The sequence below is a fragment of the Synchiropus splendidus genome, chromosome 18, assembly GCF_027744825.2.
Source record: "Synchiropus splendidus isolate RoL2022-P1 chromosome 18, RoL_Sspl_1.0, whole genome shotgun sequence".
In the NCBI taxonomy this organism is placed as follows: Eukaryota; Metazoa; Chordata; class Actinopteri; order Syngnathiformes; family Callionymidae; genus Synchiropus; species Synchiropus splendidus.
Window position 1 is genome coordinate 1032493 of NC_071351.1, and position 20641 is coordinate 1053133.

Sequence of the window (20641 nt, forward strand, 5' to 3'; positions counted from 1 at the left end):
GCTTTATCTGGAGGGGAGGCAGGTGTCGATTTCAAGCCTCGCTGTTGTCGCCCCGCTGAGTCAATTATCTTTTTGACACGTTGAAATCTGCTCCTTTCTGCATTCGATCGCAGCCTCACTTCATAGGTGTGTTGCAGACAACACTGGGGTTTATCTGGCGCACGCCGCAGACCGCAGCTAAGTGGATTCAAGAGTCTTTTTCTTTTTTTCCCCGGCGGGAGAGAAAAGCCTGGTACTGTAGGTGTGCACGGAGAGTCTTAGCTGAGAGACCTGCCGTGCACACTCACACACAGTGGAGCCGACGGCTTAAAGCTTCTGCAGCATCATGCTCCAGCTGTATACCTGCAAGCTGAAGAAACAGCTGAGGCTTGAGAAGCTAAAACATATTTAAAAAATGTCCCATTCATTCTAAATTTCACATCTTTTTTTAAATCCTAAGTATGCTTTTTAGTGAAAATCCCAAGATGCACGTTGCATGTAAAAACAACTTTGACAGCAAATGAAATATTAAAAGCCTCGGGTGGGTGTGTTTCCCATCATTGTTAATAACAACTGTTGCGCTTTAATATATTATTTAACGCATCAAAACAAAAACATCTTCAAGCACTTCACAGAAATCCTCTATCAAGCCAACGTCCTCCCATAATAACTCTTCCGTGCACTCAAGTTCACAAGTTATTGCTGACACGGCTGAAAAGCGTGGACATAAATAAGGACTCTCACGGAGAATATAAAACGCCTGGAATCGGAGGACAAAAAGACACGCCAAGAATTGGAAAGTAGCAGCCTTTTTTTGGAGAAATATGAGAGCTGAAACGCTGAGTCAGCAGAGTGAAGGCAGGCTGGTCATTTACTGGAAGGCTCGAGCTTGAAGTACTTGAAGTAACTCAAATGAAGTTATGGGATGAGTCTGTGCCTTTTTCCCCCCATAAAAATAAACAAGAAATGAAAAAAGGAATATGCAGGTCATCATTCACATTGCATACTGCATTGCAACAGTTTCTATGAGGATCAAAACATGCTCCTTTAAGAGCATGAAGCTCAAACTTTAATTCATTTGACTGAGGTTCTAATCCTTTTATATTGAGTTTGAAAAGTAACTTCTCATTATTAAGTGAATAAAACTGAAAAATGCTGCGTTTTGTTCTGAGATTATTCTCACAGCATAAAAGCTTTCAACCCCTTGTAGCGAGACAGTTTGTGTGAAGTCCACCAGCGGTGTTTCCTGCAGGCTGCCAGTCGATAAAATGACTGAGCTGTCTTCCCTCACATGCCGGGTCGGCTCCAGCGATTCCTCTGCACGCTCCTCCGGCAGGCATGCCATCGTGGCGTGGGTGTCTCCAGGCAGACCGAGGAGGAAGGGCTGTCCTCCCCGCTGAGTGCCTGATAAATATGGAATGAAAAATAACACCCCCTGATGGCAAACTGGGTTCAGGAAAACAACCGTCGGACATTTGAATTTTTTTAGCCAAAATATTAATCCCCTAAAAAGGACGTGACTTCCTCCTCAGCGTGGCTGTGAAAGCAGCCAGCGCCAGCTGGCGCACGCAACATGAACTTTTGGGTAATTTCTGTCAGATAATCGGCAAAGTAAAACTGTGTTTGGTGTCCGCCTCTCGTCAGAGGAACCCACCCACAAGGAAAAAGCTTTCCCTACGTGACAGTGGAGTCGGGTCATTAGTGTGTTTGTGCCATCCATCATTATGATGTAACTGGAATGAAAGCTCCAGCTGAAAGCATCTTGATCCCTGCAGCGTCTGCTCTGGTTTACTAGTCGACCCTCGTGGCCTGAATCTGTCCCAGAGAGAGTGAGCGGGGAGTCGGGTCGGGAACTATGCAGAGGTTCCTAGGCAACCGCCTCCCTCCTCCGGGATTAACACAATAAAGCTGCTGAGTCAACTCCTTCGGCAACGCTTTCCCAAACAGCGTGCGTGACTCAGTTTGTATCTCTTCCTCATAAACACTCCCACCAGGAGAGCAACTGAGATTTTCAGCGCTCCGAGGGAAGGTTCCCTCTCGAACAAGTGATTCCTCAAGTGTTGTGTGGAATTTCTTTTTTATTTTCTCTATTAATTACCACAGCCAAGAGTTCAGATTTAAGGTTTCAATGAAGGGTGGGAATATTAGGGTGGGACGAAGGGCGAGCCGCGTGAAGACGGTTTTTCATGAGATCTGACTTCACGCTACGCAGCCAACTCTCACATCTCATCGTCATCGTTTTCATTGATCTTTCTTATTAGCAATTTCCAAACACCCAATAAAACTGCAATTTGTTCGAATGATGTATTTTCAGATCCAGATCCAGATCCACTTGTGATTCCTGGAAATGTTTATTCATGTCAAAAATAGGCAGATTCTCATGACAAAGCCTCTCAGCAGGGTGCACAGGCTCATGATTTCTAACGTTCACTTACTCTCCTTCAAGAGGTCATGACCTAGGCTGCCATCTAGGAGGCAAATCGTCACATCATCCTGCTGCCACTCATGAACACAGTATTCCCACCTGTAGAATGTACTGCCCCACTATTCTGTGGGTGAACTGTCAACAGACCACAGCAGTGGTCAGTAAACACTCTTCACTGTTTCAGGGGATCAAATAAAGATGGATTACAGTGCTGGAGAGGAATTTCTAGCGGGTCAGTCTGTGCCGCATCTACCTGATGTTCTATTTTAGGATCAATGTGGAGAAGAAATGCTAGAAATAGAGAAAAAACTATGAATACTATCACTGCACTTCTGTCACGAACAAGTCTCCAATGGCAAAAAAGGGGAGTTTGTTTTCAATCTGGATGAATAAACTCACAAATTTAAGACGACAAACTACTGAAAAAGAAAACTCTTTCAGGTGATGACTCCAAAATAAAGAAGTAATACAGAAGAAAATGACCAAATTTGGAAATGTCGGCAGCTACAATTGAAATGAAGAGTCCGCCATGTCACCGCTACTGAGCTGAAACCACCGTCAATTCAGTTCATAAATGAAGAAACAAGGGGTGGTCGAGTGCCGCATCGACAGCTCAGACACCGTGTGGCATCATGCCGCAGTTGAGTCTGCGCAGGTGTTGTGTGTGACAACGCGACTGCAAACAGACGCCTTCAGCATATAAACATCACGACTCAGTGGCGTCTATAACATCTACTTTCCAAACAAATCCTGCAGATGTAAAATCCCACCGCAGCGTGCCACAAACAAACATCGCCCAGAGCTACATGTATCAGCGTTCATTGTGTTTCAGTGAATTCTGCTGTTTCAAAGGGCATGTTATCATCTAGCAGCGAGGACCACGACAGTGGGAGCCAGTGGCGGCGGTTCATTAACCCTTCATTTACCACTAAACTGATGACAAAAGACATACGTTATTGACAACTGGCATTTGCTATTCCGGGTCTGGATCACAGCCTACTTGGAATTCCAGGTGTGAACGCCCTTGAAAAGCCTCACGGTTGAACGTGATCCATGAAACTCAGTGTAAAGGCTCATCTAGTTCTGTGAAAGACTTTATGTTTAAAGTGTATATATGATGCCGCTTCATTCTTGACAGACCTTCAGTATCCACTAAATCAAGCAGAGAAAGACTAAAAGTTATGAAAGTGCAGCGTAAGAATCAAGTCAAAGCAAGGTAATCCACCCATTCCTCAGATCGCTCCTCTCCACTTGGTCTGCCCCGGGGCTTCCTCCCAGTTGGACAGACCTGGAGCATCGAGACAAATTCCAGAGCTTTGTTTTCCAAACACCTTGACCATAAGGGGTTCAGCAACATCCATTTTCTGCTGCATAGTAAGGGGTTGTGGGAGGGGTGGAGTCGGTCCCAGGGCGGGAGACAAGGGACACTCCTGGGGACTCTATCTGAACACATGAAATGCTGACATCACTAAAGTGGAGCTTGAAAGTTCTAAAATGCGAAGAGGACAGCAAACAGCATCAGACACAGGCGCATGAGAAGGTTCGAGCAGCAGCAGCGTGGGCACTTCTCATCCCACAGCCTGCATCAACAAGCAGTCATGTCGCAGTTGCCTCCGATCCCATCCATCCACGCAGCAGTGCGACATCATCCCGCCGAGGAAAACTGCGCAGTCAGCTCATCAAACACGGAGATGGTTATTCTCACCAGTAGAGAAGCTTGTTGTGGAGGATGGCGGGCGTTTTGTCCGAGGCGCAGTTGATGCACCACATTGCTGCTGCTGCTGCTGCTGCTGCTGCTGCTGCCCGGGAGCGGAGCGGGGGAGAAGCCAGCGACCGTCAAAACACCGGCTGGAGAGAGTGACGGAACTCCGCGATAGAGAGCCGGAGTCAGGTGGAGGAGGACGGAGATCCCACCGCTTCTACCGCTCGCCTCTGGTGTTGTTTTTTTGTCCCTCTATCTCCTCCCTCTCTGTTTCCCTCCTCCTCAGAAGAAGCGCATCATCATCACCATCCTCCTCTAGCGCTCCTCTCTCAAGGCTCCTGACCAAGTGGAGCCACTGAAGGTGTAGCAAGCTGTCAGGGATGGCAAGACTGAACCCCACGTCTGAAATGGTCAGAGAGCTGAGCTGAGAGCTGATATCTCGCGGAAGTGCGCGCCCTTTAAAGCGGCACCCGGATCAGCAGGCAGTTGCGCGGTGAAATGACGTCGAGTTTCAGAGACATTTACGAGATCAAGACATAGAACTGCTCCGGTTTATTATTTCGCTGAAGCAATTTAGCGATTAAACATTGTTCGTGCCGCCGTAATCCCCCGCTGCGCCGTATAAACCAGGCTGCTGTAGCGATAAAGCTTGAAGAACCGATGGACAGGCGGCTCGGTTCGCTCTCCGCAAACACTTCCACCTGAACTCTTGCTGCCATGATCGGTCACTTTCGCTGCAGTTCGGACACAGTTTGCGGCTGCACTGGCTCTGACAGCGGAGTCGCTGTAGTGACACTAGATGTGCGTCATCTCCTCCTGTCATTCAGACGCAGTTGCAGCCAAATGAAGCCTTCAGTTTGGCACTGCATCCAGACACTGTTCCGTGCGGACTAGAGGGAACACTCTCGCTCTCAAGTATTTCTTTACCCGCACTTTGACTTTCTCATTCGCTGCAGTCTCAGATCCACATTAGGACGCAGAGAGCTGACTGAAAAAATAAATAAATACATGAATATACGTCGAAACATGGCCGTTAAATCAAAATCTCGTCACTCCAACGGCCTGTGTGGGAATGTTGGCGATGTGCGGCCTCGGGGCAGAGCCAGCAAGTGCCAGAGGGCAGCGTACAGCACACACTCCTGCCAAGTCCCCTCCTTCCATTTCTACTTCCCTAGAAATGCTGGTCCCTCAACAATAAAACACAGATCAAAACTATTGATTTGGAGGTGTCACCTTGCTGGGTTTGGACTCTCCTGCCTCTCAGCGAAGGCGTGCTACGCTGCATGGTACAGAATAGAACTAAAGAGACACCGTCACCTGTGTCTCTCTGATTCCACAAATATCTCTCTGTTTTCATCTCGCCATCTCAGGACAGTCACCGTGGGCAACAAAGCGTAAAACATGAAAGAGTTTTCCCTTCGGTTTCCGTGGCAACAGGAGCTAGGGCATTCCATAATTTTCCTGCTCTGCTCCGTGACAAAATGCATTGACCCACACATCCCTCTCCTCCCTCACTTTGACTCTTCGCTGCTCTTTTTTTCCCCCCTCTGACCACTCAGTCTCTCTCTCTCTCTCCCACGATTATATATATATATATGTAATGCTCACTCGCCCCAGTGGCCTATTTGTTGACTTCTTTTTTTTTCCCTTTTGGAATTCTTTCCGACGTCATGTCGGTCCTCTCCAGCCCTCACCATGACTGCTCAGCCTGGAGACAGGCTTCTATAATTCATCTTCCACGAGCTGCCACCATCTTCCCTTCCACTCCTCCTTTTTAATCACTTCTCAATTTTCAGTGCAACTGCTCACCACTTTTTTTTTTTGGAACAGGAGCGGATCATTGGACGAGTGCAAGGATATATATAGTTGAAGTGAAATGTACCTGTGAAATGCGAACAAAGTGTGAAGGAAGTTAAAATTAACTGGCGTGTGAGTGGTAATGAGAGTGCTGAAGCGCCTCGCTGAGCTATTTTCAAGACAAATGATTCATCGAAATCTGCGGCAACACCTCCAACACTAGTTTCAATGAGGATGGCATGAGCGAGCGAACGTCGCTTGGATTGTTCCAGAAGTCGGTCATGAGCGGAGAAAACCTCAGAAAAATCACCTAGAGAGTCGTGTATTTTCCCTGCAATGACCTTAAACAGACAGCAGGTGGCAGCAGCTTTGAGAAACTTGCTCACACAACATACACTCAAGGAGCAAAGAAGACAACACCACCGCTCTCAGACCTCAGATGAGTCGCCAGACGACTCACACGATTGACTGAGCCATGTGTCAACATCATAATAAAATTGATAACTTCTAACTTAGCTTCCGCTTCTGTCTGAGCTCAAACAGGCATTTTCAGGCTGCAATTTATGCTTAAATGTCAGAGCAGTGAGGGATCTGAACTTTAGTCGATGATGACCTTTAAGAAGCTTTTTCAAAAAGCTGAAATGAGATGAATAGTGAGTGAGCGATGTCTGTCCAATGACTGATGAGGAAGTGCTGAAATATGATGAGGGAAAGTGAAGGAAGCAGGACGGCGTGCCACGCTGAAGGAAGGACGACATGAGAAGATGCCAAGTAAAAGACAGGAATGAAAGAAAGACCATGAATAATGTAAACAATAGAGCTCCTCCCTCCTATTTATCCACTCGTCTGCATCTATTATTTACTCTCTTCCTTCTCTGCAGCCTTCTCCTCTTCATGTCGATTAAGATCTGGCCGGATCACTTCTTTATTGTCTTCCTTCATTCCTGGCCAGATTACTTTCGACATCCTTCTTTTCTGCGCCTCTCTCCCTCTCCGTCCTGCTTCAGAGCAGCTTCTTGAAATCACATGATGCTTCTCTGCCACCTCCTCCCGCCGTCTCTTGTTCAACATTTTGTCAACTTTGGCTGGACCACCGGAGAAAAGCGGGGATGAGGAGGAAGGGTTGGACGTTGCTTAGTGACGGCTGGGGAGGGGACAGACGGGAGGAGCGGAGCTGCAGGAATCAAGTGAGGTGTTGCCATGACAACGCACAGGTTTCACGTTGTCAAGCAACAGAAGGTGTGTGTGATGCAAATTATTAAACACATACGCAGTTGATTTGAGGCAACATTTGTGAATGCATTGAAGACAAAAAAGTGTTTTTATAAATAAGGAAAAAAAGAGGGATGGAGGAGGAGGGGCTTTAATAGTTTTAAAATACAGTTTTAAAATGGACTTAACAGGTCCAGAAGTGACTCATGAAAGGAAAATGTTATCCCAATAAATAATAATAAGAATTATTATTATTATTATAACAATCAAATAGAACATTATTTATTAACAATAAAAACAGATATTATTAATTTTATATAAATTATGTCATATTTTCTGTGAAATAACATTTTTCTTATTATTTCTAAGTTTGCGCAATTCAAGGATCTGATCAAGACATTTTTCTCCATCTTTTCATGATATTCACCTCATTATTCTCCTTCAGATATGGACTCACCATCTCATTTGAATGGGTTTCAAACTCTCATGTGTTGAGCATCACTCTGGTTGTTGGTAAGACAAATACATTTGTGAGAGGGTGAAATGGTTCCTGCCTTCACTGAGGTGGCGATGTGACCTCTTGAAAGGTCAGCCACCCAGCCACCTGACCTTTACCTACCACTGATGTGGAACTGGGTCACAATGTGCTGAGACTCCAATAACCTCTGCTGGATCTGATGTGAGCCAGCTTCAAATGAAATGCTGATCCAAGCAGAAATGTAGCGACATTGTTGAGGAGCAGTTCTATTACTTTAAAATGCTAAATGCGTGCAACCATGTTTCCATGGTTGTAACGGTGCGTTTTTTTTCTCTATAAATTTACTTTTTTGTCAAGTGCTTCCAGAGTCGTAGGGAAGATAAAGCAGCCTCCAGCTGCAGCCTGAGTTACTGCCGCTTTCTATCACGCCGCCTCAGATGGAAACCGTGGCGCTGAGAGGAAGACAGAGTTTCCTATTTGGTCGACTTGTGGCGAAATTGGACCTCTCAAGCTATTTGTCTCGGAGTTTAGACAAAAGATGGATGTTTTCATTTTCTGCTGAAGACTGCAGGAAGAGAAACGTAATCCGGACTGCAGCGAGATGCTGCATCACGCCCGCCCGCCCGGCACAAACACAGACTCATGACTCCGGAGGAGAAAATCTGCACCAGCCTGTGCTGCAAGAGGATATTTCATGAGCGCATCTGCTGTCCTCAACATGTGTGTGTGTGTGCGCACTCCTACAACTGAAGCTAGCAGAGGTCACTGAAGGTCATTCACGCTGTTCAAGATGACCACTTGTTTTAGACAGCAGATAACACGTGTTTATCGTAGTTATGGCCAAGGTTCATCTCCCAGGAGCCTGTTTCTCTCACAGTCCTTCAGCCCAGATTGTATGTTTTGTTTGTGACCTACTAGCTAGTTTAAGCATATGGACTCAATGCACCAAAGTAAGAATCACAGATGACCATGTGACAGGATGTCATTTGTCACTCTCACCATTTATACAGCAAATCCCACGGTACACTGCAACAGTTGAAGTCAGACTAGTTATCTTTAGCCATCACAGCACTGTCACTGCCCTCCTGCTCATTATGACTAGTCAACTTCTGCCACCTGCCGGTGGAAATGTGAATAAAATAAAAATTATTTAAATTCATCCATTGAAAAAAAGAAATCAGATTAAAACACCTTTTTTTCTCAATATGATTAATCAAAACTGGTACATTAGATTCTCGGAGTCAGGCAAATATACAGAAAGAAATGGCACCATCTCCTGCAACTCTGAGGTAAAAACATGCACTGCCTCTTCAAACGTATCCTCACATCCGTACTTTGCTACAATTTCTCAGGACAAAATACATGACTTCTATCTCGACCCAGAAGATGAATAATGCGCGCTCTTATGTGGTGACATGTCTTTTGCCGCCGTGGGAGTGTGTGAAGCTTCTATTGCACCACATTCACACCTCGGTGCCGGCCTCCCTTCTGCCTACCCTGGCCAAGCACCAATCAAAACACAGGGAGGTGCTGTCACTTTTCTGCCTGACAAACATTGCTTCCTATTATGCTTCACACTTCTCTCCTTCTAATCTCCTCTCTTTATCATTATCCCCGTGTTTCACCGCCCCTTCATCAGCAGCGTTCATTCATCTCAAAACTAAAAGGATTTGAAACGCTCGACTTGTCCCGTCCGCGTTTGATCTCCTTTCATCTTTTGTCCTTTCATTCTTCGTCTTTTCTTCCCATCCTCACCCAGGATGACCCTTGCTTGACTTTTGCTTTTGTTCTGAGACCTTTATGCATGAAAATAAGGGTAAATAAAATGAAACAACAATAATAACATACAATTTAGATAGTGATGTTCTAGTTCTGGTGAAGAGTAAACAGCAGGGGGCCCACAACTGATCCTTGGGGAATTCCATTTCCAACAGTTCCCGTCAAAAGGAGCTCTTTAATCAAATGAAATATCATCAATATTGTGAGTGAATGACTGACGGTGTGACCTCACTATCCTTTCCCTCTGTCGTTGACCACACTGAAGCATCAGAGAGAAGCCGACTTTCCGCTCCCCTCTGTGCTGCAGAGCTGGAGTTATTATATTCACGCCTGGCGGGGAACGGCTAAGTGAGGATTTCTAAGCTGCAGCTGCTTCTATCTGTCTGATGAAGCTTGCATGTGAGATTAAGCTCCTGTCGGTGATCTGACTTGTTTCTGGTAATGTGGACTAGCAGGAGATCTTAGAGCTCAGACTCGCAAGTGACTGCCTGTCGAGCTGCCTGGGGAAATGACTCAGGAGTTTAAACGTGATTGACTCTTTTTTGTTCATATTGTTATCACCTGTGAAGAGCTGAACCAGGTACGCAGCTGCCTTATTTTATTAAATACAATGACTAAACATAGAAATATCAAATGGATGAGAAAATCCATCAATGAATGAAATTGAATAAATATAGACATGATATTTTGTTTCATATCAGAATCGGGACTCATTTAACATATTTACATATTCATGTATTCATTTTCATTGCCTTCATTGTGTGAGGAGAAGGTGTTGCTGAAGCGGGCCTCTGCAGCTCTTCCCGCCGGCTGCCCATTCAGCACCCTGGACAGCTCCTGTCCCGACTCAACAGCTGCTCTGGATCCTGCAGAGTGCGCCCCCCCAACTACGTCAGCTGGCTGCACACAAGTAAACATAACATAACCCACTTCTGCTGTTTGAAGTCTGCGGGTCAGGTGGTCGTCCTCTTGGGCTTCCACACCCACCCTGCGCTTCCTGCCAAGCTGAAAAGTTGCGCGCCTACGGTCGGCGTTTGTGACATGTTTACGCTGTGCGGATGTCAGCAAAACCCATCTGCTGCTGTGTGTGTGTGTGTGTGTGTGTCAAGTCTCCGGCTCTCTGAACGACTTGAGATTTAAAAGAAGCTTGATGGCGGGTGACACGTTGTCAGATCTGGCTCAGATGGATCTTAAAATGCAGACCAGGCGACATGAACTACTGAGATGCCGATCACCAGAGAGGAAGCCACACAACAGCAACACATTATAAGATCTAGAACTGCACTTCCTGAAGTATCTTGGAGGCCAGCTCCACTCAAGTGGGTGATAAACTGCACTGTTAAAGTCAGTGAGGCGGCTTTACCGGCCTGCAAAATATGACTCGACCTTTCTGGCACGGATGACAGTGTTAACTCTCACACAGCTGCTGCTTCTCCGCCTTATTACGCTTTACAGTGGGCAGTTATGAACCGGCTCATTTTGAATACATCTGCTTTGTTATAAATCAGACAGACACAACTCTCCGCCAGCAGGCCGCGTCCCATTAATCATTCATTCAAATAGCCTCATAGTCATTACAATTGGATTGGTATGAAGACAAAGTTGAATATTTTCAGTGTAATAAAAGGATTATAGTGGGTTTGAAAGTGGAACTTGGATTTTTAAAATCTATATTATCATTACTACTATGAGTATATGTAATGTAAATAATTAAATAAAAGAGAATATTGGCAGCTGGGTAAACCGTGACGGATGAGAAACTCTTTGAAGGACCCCATGCTTCAGAAGAGAGTGGAGTCATAAGTCACTTTCACCCGCTCGCCCTGTTAGCTTCAGCAGCTAGCACAGCTCCCCGCAGCCCGCCAGTTCACTAAATTATTGAGCGCTAGTGCACTTGAGTGTCTGAACACTTCACTTCACCGGTGGGCTCCTGGGACACAGGCTTATTTTTGGTGACTGACTCGTCTTCGCCAACTTCTGCTGACAAATGCTCGTAATAATGTTACGAAACAACACTGAATCTATCATGATGACCTGAATTCAGGCTCATATTCGAGCGGGGAGTAGAACCCGCGAGGATGCACAAAATAAAAATAAAAATAAAAATAAAAATTGTTGGAAATACACCTTACCTTAATGGGAACTGTGCATTTATTATACAATATTAATATTGTATAATAAATGCCCAATAAAAATAAACAAAAATATAGTACAAAATAATTTATGTCAAGCAGATACCTTTTGCAATTAAATGTAATAAGAGATGAGGCAAAACAATTTAAATATATCATCTTCAACCTACAGTCAAAGCATGACATTAAACTTCTCTAAACCCTCTTCTCCGCCATGTTTGTCCAGGACATTTCTCGAGATCTGCCGATGCCACTGAGTTGAAATGCACATTGGTCAGTGAGACGTCATCGACCTGATTTCAGCAGGTGGCGCTACGGTCGTTGCATTATTCAACACGTTGACACGCAACATTCAAAAAAGTGCAACTGCAGGTGACCCAGTTCAAAGAGCACGGCGGGTTCATTACTGCCATTTCGCCGTGCACATTCATTTGTTTGATCATGATGTGGTGCCGAAGTTTGAAGTTGTGAGAAGCTCCACACAAACCCATGACCCACTTATCACTTGTGAGGTTCATATTGTCATTTCCCTTTCAGCCCAAGCACCATCATAAAGGGAGGAAGATGCTCGACTAAACATGTGGGTCACCGGGCTTTTACTGGTGGAACTGGTGGCAGAGGCTTCCTTACAGCGGCGACCCAGCTCCAGAAGAAGCCGTGTGGAGGCTCCACTGGATGTTGCAGTATTTAACACATATTCATGTTTGATTTAAGAGGCAAATTTATTCAGCTGCTGCTGCGCCGAGGTCTGTTTGGGAGGGCGGGACCAGGGGAACACAACTGTGAGGACCGAGGAAATATTCATCCTGACCTAAAAACCGAAATGTAAAGCTCGTGCAAGTGTGACCGACCAAAGAGTCATCTTTTTAAAGGTCTGTTCCGGCGCCGTGATGGAATCAGCTGATCCTCATGGGGAGGAGAACAACATCCGTAGTGTTCTGCTTCTAGATTGATGAAGACAGCTGGAGAGACCAAACAGGATGGCAAGGGTTGGTTTCTGTTGTCGCAAGCGATGCTAAGTTTCGGAAGCTGGGAATGGTCTCAGACGGCTTGATAAATTGCAAATGTTGCTTCTGGAAAGCAGGAGACAGAAATCCCTCCCCGAGGAAACGTTTCATCCTGTTGGTTTGAGCTCAATGTTTAAATGTCTGGCTCTCGTCTGGCTGCCGGGCAGAGTGGTAATCCAGCTTTGCTCTGCAGCACGGGCAGCAGGCAGGAAGTGCTGCTGGTCAGAGACAAGAAGCCGGCTGGACTGCCTCGTGCGTGCGTGTGTGCGTGTGTGTGTATCCTGCATAGCATGAGCCACTGCAGGCAGCACTCCGATTTCCCACCTGGTTTTCAGCCTCTGCACTAACCGTCGAGGTCGGCACTGAGGAGGGGTCACACGGGGACAGACCACACCAGCACACATCACTACTATTGGGAATTTAAAGTGAGCGCTGGGTGAAGGACAAGTCCGCCCTGCAGATGGAACCTCAACCTGTCAGCTGCAACCATCGGGGCGTAGCGTCGACCTGGAAATGGGAGACATCGTCCAGGAGAACGCACCCATAACCACTATATTTTGGAAAAAATATAGCCCTCAATCGAAGGCTCCTCAAGGTCCCTGACTTTAAACTGCCATCAGTCCATTTCAGTTGATGACGTTGAGGTCATGACCTCCAGCACATAAGTTCAACGCCACCATTGACACCACTTCTTTTTGTCAACTTCACTCAAAACAAGATGCCAGGTGAGATCCCTTTCATGGCGACAGGATCCTAACTCCAACACTGGCCAATTGCCCGGGTGCTCTTGAGCAAAATACAAAACACAACCCGAGGACAAAGCTCCTCCCACAATTCAGAGCTTATGCTCAGAGCATGTGTCAACAATGAAGTGGCGGACAGGAAAATACTGACAGCACCTTTAGTCACAGCTGACGGATGTACGAGTAGAACTGAACTTAAAGGATCCGACATCAACTGAAGCCATCACCAGGAGAAACATCATCACACACCATTGAAAATGAAACATCCAGCAGTCACATGTGATGAGTCCATTCAGAGGAGACCCAGTGAAAATCTCCATCAAGCCTGGAAGAACTTCCCTGCAGACAACTGTCTGTCTGGAGCCATGTCCAGAGCCTGCATGCACCCGCTGTATATGATGTGAGGTGTGGCGTTCAGGGTCATTCATCTTTTCCATGCTCTCACCCGCCACGCAGCCACGGTCGAGACGCACACTGAAATATTCCATTCAGCACAGTGACCTAACCCTGGAAAGCACTGGCAAAGGTGTGACACAGAGAGACGCGTCTTACCGTTGGTAGGACAATGGAGTCTCCTTCCTCTCACGTACATGGAGCGGAATCACACACACCTTCACACACTCCCTTCTGCTTGCCTTTCCTCCCTTTACCCTTCGCTCTCTCCCTCTCTCTCACCTCCTCCTCCTCCCTTGCTTTGTCTACCTCGCTCACTCAGCCACTCCCCCCGGCTCCTCCTCTCCTTCCACTATCATCCCTGTCCTTCTCCCCCTCCCCTCCCCTCCCTTCTCCATGGAGACGCATGGTTGCTTTCTTGACAGCCTCCTCTCCACGTGTCCGCATGTGCCTTCTCACTGGCTCTCAGCCCGTCACTCACATCCGTGTGCACTCAGCCGTCCACACACCAGCGCCTCTCATCACACACACACACACACACACCCCTGCATGAATCACTGCCATCACGTGACACACACACATCTTGGATGCAGACACGCAGGTGAGAGTCCACCACCACTCACCCTGACCTTTTCTCGTCCCACCCGCGACACCAGAACGCGTCCTCCAGTCCTCATTCTCATGTCAAGTTCACTCCTTCACAGCCGCAATAATGCTCTCATGTGTTCATTTACACGACTTCCTATAAAGCAATGCAGCATTCGGACCCGTCTGTGCTGAGAGGACGTAATCTGAAGCAGAGGATCGGGTTGTATCATCAAGAAATCCTGCTGATTCGACAGACTTCTAACTCTCGGGACGGAGAAGCAACCAGCCACAGCGTTATGATGCATTCAAGTGCACCCTCTGAAATGAGCGAAAACAGGAAGGACGGGTTAGTAGACCTCTCGTGAGAGGGAGCGCTTACCTGCGGAGGGGAGACCAGGAGCCAGAGGAGCGAGGGCACAGCAGAGGGCAAAGGCTACACACTCCAGCCAGGAGGAACATCCTGCTAGCTCCAAACAAGTCCAGATCAATCCGCCTGGGCTGTCGGCGACATCACCGGGGTCACGCTCTCAGGACACCTCCAGTCACACCTGACAGTCATCAGCAATCAGACGAGGAAACCTCCCAGCCCATGCCACTTCCTCAGACAGTCACAAAGCTGAAGAGTTCCCACGGTTTTCCCTGATCAGGGCGACCCACCACACAGAGTTCCGAACACATCATATTTGGTCAAGCAGAAGGCGGAATACAAGGCTCCTCATGCTGCCTCTCCCTGCAGACGAATCCCTGATGTTCAATAAAATACAGCAGCTCTTTGACATAAAATTCACAGGAATTTTGCAGATCATGATTCGGATAATCATTGTAATGTACACATCTCATTTTATGTTAAAACTTTTATATATTTTTAAAGATGAATTCTTTCCATTTTGGGTTGTAAAAGAATTCACTAACAATTATTCTTTATTATATTATTCATATTTGTGCAAAATAAATACAATTAATAAATAAAAACTCAACTTTACTTACTACTTTTTAATTGCTATAATCACGATCAGTAGTATAACAAAATGAAAAGTGCATTTTTTTCTTTTAAATCATCTGAAGTTGCTCAAACTATTTCTGTTGTAATTGTTATTTTACCTTCCACATACCTAGCCTTGAAAACTGCAAGTCACCATGTACTTCACATTAAGTGTGAAATGCTCTTGCTCGGGGCTTTGCTTTCTCAAACATGATACACGACTATCGCTACTAACATTTCTCCACATCACGTCTGCAGCCGCCTCCCGCGCTACATGGATCGATATTGGAAGGAGCAATCCTTCGCAGGAATCCAATATCAGCCGGTGAGCGCAGTCAAAGCCCTGAAAACGCTTCCCACATCTTCCACGTGGTGACGATGGAGACGGCAGGCCTCAGCGTGCACGCGAGAACCGGATCGATGCGAGTTCGGACGCTGGCGTTTTCTGGAGTCCAGCGAAAATTGAAGGACTAATGGCTGAGAACAGGGACGCTGCAGTTAGCATTAAAGTCACTCGCACTTCTAATTCTGTCCCGCGGAGGCCGAGTAAGTCAGTGGGCCGAGACCAAGATAGATTTAATCCTTGTGGGAGGCTGCGTTTGCTACAGATTAGCTCCTTTATTTACCCCAAAAACACAATTGTTTTCAAGGGAAACAGGTCTTTATATTCACGCAGAATTACCACCAATATGTGCAGAGAACAAGTGGACAAGGCCCGACCCTTGTGAGGCTGACCCACTGCCATGTCTCCTCCACCTCTTCAGAATTCCCTTTGAGTATTTAAATCCAAGGACAGCAGCGGGGAAAAGCAACCCCTGGAAGTTCGGAGGGTGAGAGGAAAAAAGGTGCTGGAGTGGAGTGAACGCATGTGAGGAGTCCGTCTCTGACCTGCTCTCCTCATGACACTGGCTCCTGCTCTCACTCACTAAGACTCTGATCAAATTATCTCCTGCACTCACTCCCGCCTCACCTCGGATTAGCACAGATTAGGGGCGTCCAGTTTGAGACGTGCGAAGGCGAGGCATTGAAGTTAAGCAAGGCTATAGAATTAAAGGTAATAAAGATGAGGTAGTACTGAGCAGCAGGGCTCATTGTCTATTGGCAAGTGAAACTGGTGAAAGCAGCTGGTGAAAGGTTCAGATTCTGGACTCAAAATTGGGTTTGAAACATGACTCCTTGCAGGGATTACTCTAGTCTGATGGATCTAATACAAGGCTCTGGTACATGAGGAATGTCAAAAACGCATCTCAGGATGAAAATTCATGCAGAAAAAAAGGACATTCTGTGAAAGATGGCAAAGAGGTGTCTGATTTCCAGCTGGCCCCAACATCTAGGGACAGTCTGGTCAGCTATTAGGATGAGTGTCAGTGAGATGCGGCTGTGGGCGGCAGACTCAACTTATTCTGGAGTCACCCTCAAACGCAGTGGCCAGTGGCTAGGTTGCACAGCTGTGACCTACTTTCACAACAGTTGTTGACAAACTCCATCTTAAATAAAGAGCCATTTCTTCACACCAGAATTGCCAGTGTTGATCACATGACCATAGTTTGTACAGAAACTACTCTCATTGGTTGTCGTCCACCTGTCAAAAGCTTGTACAAGTACAAGTACATGATCCACTGGACTGGAGATGGCTGTTTATCTGAGCACAATGGCTGCCAGGGATGAAAAGTTGTCCACTCACGTTCACACTTTGGCAGACCTGAGGGTCTGTTTGACAGCCATAAGAGGCCACCAGCACCTCAAGGAGGAAACATCATGGACTGAGGTCCAGCAGGGATCAGACCGAAGCCTTCACTACAAACTAGAAGCACACACTTTCAGAGGATCCTTGGCAAGTGGAGGGGCGTGAATCACCGACATTAAAGTTTCAGGAGTCACTGTCAGAATCGTAAGTCTTTAATCGTAACCACATGATCACAACCATCCTGGCCGGCTGCCATGACATCATCATCCTCAGAAGTGAGCTCATCGCACAGAAACAATCATCACCATCATCGGGTACATTCTCATCGTTTTCAGTGGATAATAGGTTTTCTTTTGTAGATTCATATTTTTTTATTCATAATATATCATGTATATCATCCATGTTCAATCTCTTTTTAAATCATTTACATAAGAATAAAGTCGACAGACTGAAGTATGACTTTGTCTATTTACATCATGAGACACAGAGAAGAAAGAGTTAAACAGCAAATGACAGAAAAGAAACTGCGGCAAAATGGCGAGAGAGTGGGAGGGAGGATGATTGACAGGTGTGTGTGAGTGTGTGTGTGTGTCCTCTAAGTGAATATCAGCACGAGGCCGTGTGCCGCTAACAAGGTTGTCTGTTGTCTCAAATTTTAGTTTTGTCATCGCGGCAGCAGAAGTGTCAACTCCGTCTGTTGCCATGGCGATTCTCACTCAGCAACTGTTCTATCTTAAAAAAAAAAAAAAAAGATGAAGAGGAATCAAGTAGAGGAGCCTCGAAAGTAAGATGTTTGACAGAAGAAAAATATTTATTTTATTCTTCAATTAGTATTTAAATCCTAAATATTATGGGATGTCAAGTGACGGCAAAGTAGGTCACACGAGCAGCGTGTTCAGTAGCTAAAAAGCAGCATCAGATAAATGACCCGAGTGAATTCGGTTGTTCCCAAAACATGGACTCGCAACTGGAGAGCAGGGCTCATCTGGCATCCATTCTGTGATCAGAACAGTCATGATGCAAGCGCCGCTGAGACCTGCAGCGTGTCAGTCTGTCTGCAGACGGCACGTGTTGAACAGAAGATTTAAAAAAAAAAAATTCTTTCCAAGCAAGAAACCTACATTTACCGACACAAGGTTTTTTTGGACCACGTTTTCAGAGTAAAACATGACTTTTGTAAGTTAAACAAACGCTTCTACAGTAGCAAATGAACACACAGAAAGCGCTATCGACGACTTCATTGCACAGCACGTAAATAAGAATATTCAAAGAGAAGTTTGCGACAGAATCTCAGACGGATTTGCTCATACAAACAATATAGTAAGAACCGGGGCACTGGGAAATGCACTGTTCTCTGTTCCTGTCTATTTCAACCCTTCAGAAAAGCCTCTGATAACTAAAAACACTATCCCCGTGGACATGCTGTTGCTGAGCCAATTGTCACCTTTTGTTATATTAGCACTGCTTAAACTATTGCTGCTCCCTAGAGAGTCCTGGAATGGAGCAGATACAATCCTGTGCTTGAATCTGTGTGAAAGCACCGCTTGATATTTCCAACTACGACTCTACCAGTGACAAAGATTCACATTGTTTTAGTAAAAACAGAAGGTTTGAGTGCAGGCGCACTGATTTCCATACCGTGCCTGAAAGGTTATGAGCACGATTCTCATTAAACTCTGATTGTCAGAACCTTATTTTCAGATCTGCAGCACCTCTTCGGTCACAAGAAAATATTCTTCTCCCCCCGCCCCCCCCAGCCCTCACACCGTATTGTGCCTGAGAGTTTCGGGTTTGAATTATTGTTCATCTCGCAGACATCGAATCTCTGCCTCTGGAGGTGAATGCAGCATGTTGTCATTCGGCTTTAGTGCAGGAGGCGCTAAAGAGAACATGAGCAAACGTTACGACATCACGTCACACGCTGAGATGGCGACACGAGGGCGGCTCCAGTCTCACTTATTATTGCACGTTCATTGGCCGAAATTGTTGGCATGAATGAAACTCAAAATGAACAGTAGTAACTCGGGTACTGCCTTTCATGTCTCCTGGTTGTTATTCTTCAGTATTAAGAGTAACTGCTACATGACATAGGACATGAGTTCAATAGTTATGGGGTCACGGTTCATGTCCCGAAAGGCAACTTTTTCCAAAATGGCTGTTCTTTATGGACTAAAATTGTGTTTTAAGTTAGGTTATATTTCAACATTTCGCATCATCACTTCAACACCAGCAGCAACTGGTAAATTTAACTGAATGAACTCAATTGAAGATGAGAAACTGAATGAAAGACAGAAAAGGATTAGAGTCAGTGACGAAAAAATACAAGACTTTCAAGTCAGAATTCTGAAACTGAAGTGAGAATTCTCACTTTAAAGTCAGAATCCTGCCATTTTTTCCCCCCACTGGCCCTAAGGCACCTATCTTTCATTAAAAAATAAATAAATCAATAAGTCAGTCAATCTAGATTATAAATTTGACTCCTTCTGCATCTGACCAGAACCAAGCCCAGTCAGGAAAAAGCGTTGCTGAACTCTAAATTGAATCGAGAGTAAAATAAGAAATGGACGTCGGTCTGGTGCTGCACTTACCAACACTCAATATGAGTTGACGTATACAGGGAGACTTTCAAAGTTGTCAACACCCGTATTGCTTTTCAATGCTTGGCAGCAAAATAGAGCGGGTCAACGTTTAGCTATTACCGCGAACTGTGACTCTTCACACCGGCAAGTATTCAGGCTTGGGAGACATGTCGTTTGACTTGGCACAAGAGTTGGAGGAAACTAAAATCTACGTGTTTCTTGGCAACTAAACAGAAACAGATTGAATCTTCAAAGTCATTGAGCAAGCTACATAAAGCTAAGGACGATGGGAATAGTTCCGTCCCTCCGAACATGACATGACGTTTTAAGCCAAGACTGGATACCACAACAACAATCCTGATTGCAGTTGAAGATGCTCAGTAAACCTGCTTCGGAGACGTGAGCCACGGTGGCGGTGTCTCTGGTGACCCTGTGAGAGCCAGGGTTGAATGCAGTATGGAATCCTCAGCGTGGTCACGAGAGACACGACGGGTGACGCTCACTCCTCTTGCGAAAAAGTGTAAATCATCAAAAATGGACTTGTTTTCAGGCTAAAATCTGAGGCGATCCATGACTGGGGAGAGAAGTTTAAACCTATAGGTTGAGATATAATGAGTAGAAAAATACTTTCCTGGGAAACATTTGACTGGAAACTCTTTTTCTGTGTTTGTGAGTGAGCGAGTGAGTGAGCACTGTACACACCAGGGTTCTCTCTGAAGCTGCTCAAGTTGGGAAGCACTTTTAGTGTGTCTTTAGCTTTTCTGTGCATTGACTCGGAACACTACCTTGAATTATGAATTGACTGTCAAAGGATTGGCAGCGATGAGTCACTTGGACCCCACTCTTTTTTTTCTTTTCCCAGGAGCACCGAAACTGTGGTGAGTACCGTAACCAGTGGAGGAGCCGGCAGCAGAAAAGAGAACCCTGGTTTCAGGTGGGTGATTTGAGCAAAGACGATCCTGCCAGAGTGACCCGTGACCTGTTTAGGTCGCAGCCTGGCTCGCACATTATCAGCTAGCTGGCATCCGTGTGCCTCCCAGACAAGGTCCTCTGTCCCGCTGCACGATGTGATGAAGACACGCACTGAAACCTTGGAGACCAACACAGAGAGAGTCAAACCGCACCACCCACTGGTGAAATGCTTCCCAGTCTTTTGTG

At 45.9% G+C, this 20641-nt stretch overlaps 1 protein-coding gene across 7 annotated transcripts in view; it reads right to left on the reverse strand.

Annotated features, from left to right (window-relative positions):
* The window catches only part of LOC128750129 (IQ motif and SEC7 domain-containing protein 1-like), a 69036-nt gene that overhangs the window by 27989 nt on the left and 20406 nt on the right, over window positions 1-20641 (reverse strand). Inside the window, exon 1 of one of the 7 annotated variants that reach the window (XM_053850379.1) lies at window positions 14615-16153. The exons of 4 other annotated variants lie outside the window; for them this stretch is intronic. In XM_053850379.1, the coding sequence (XP_053706354.1) occupies window positions 14615-14694 (80 nt within the window). In that variant the 5' untranslated portion in view covers window positions 14695-16153. Of the gene's footprint in view, window positions 1-4109; window positions 4574-13806; window positions 13924-14614; window positions 16154-20641 lie in introns of those variants that run through there. 2 more of the 7 variants (XM_053850381.1, XM_053850380.1) reach the window with 2 other exon arrangements.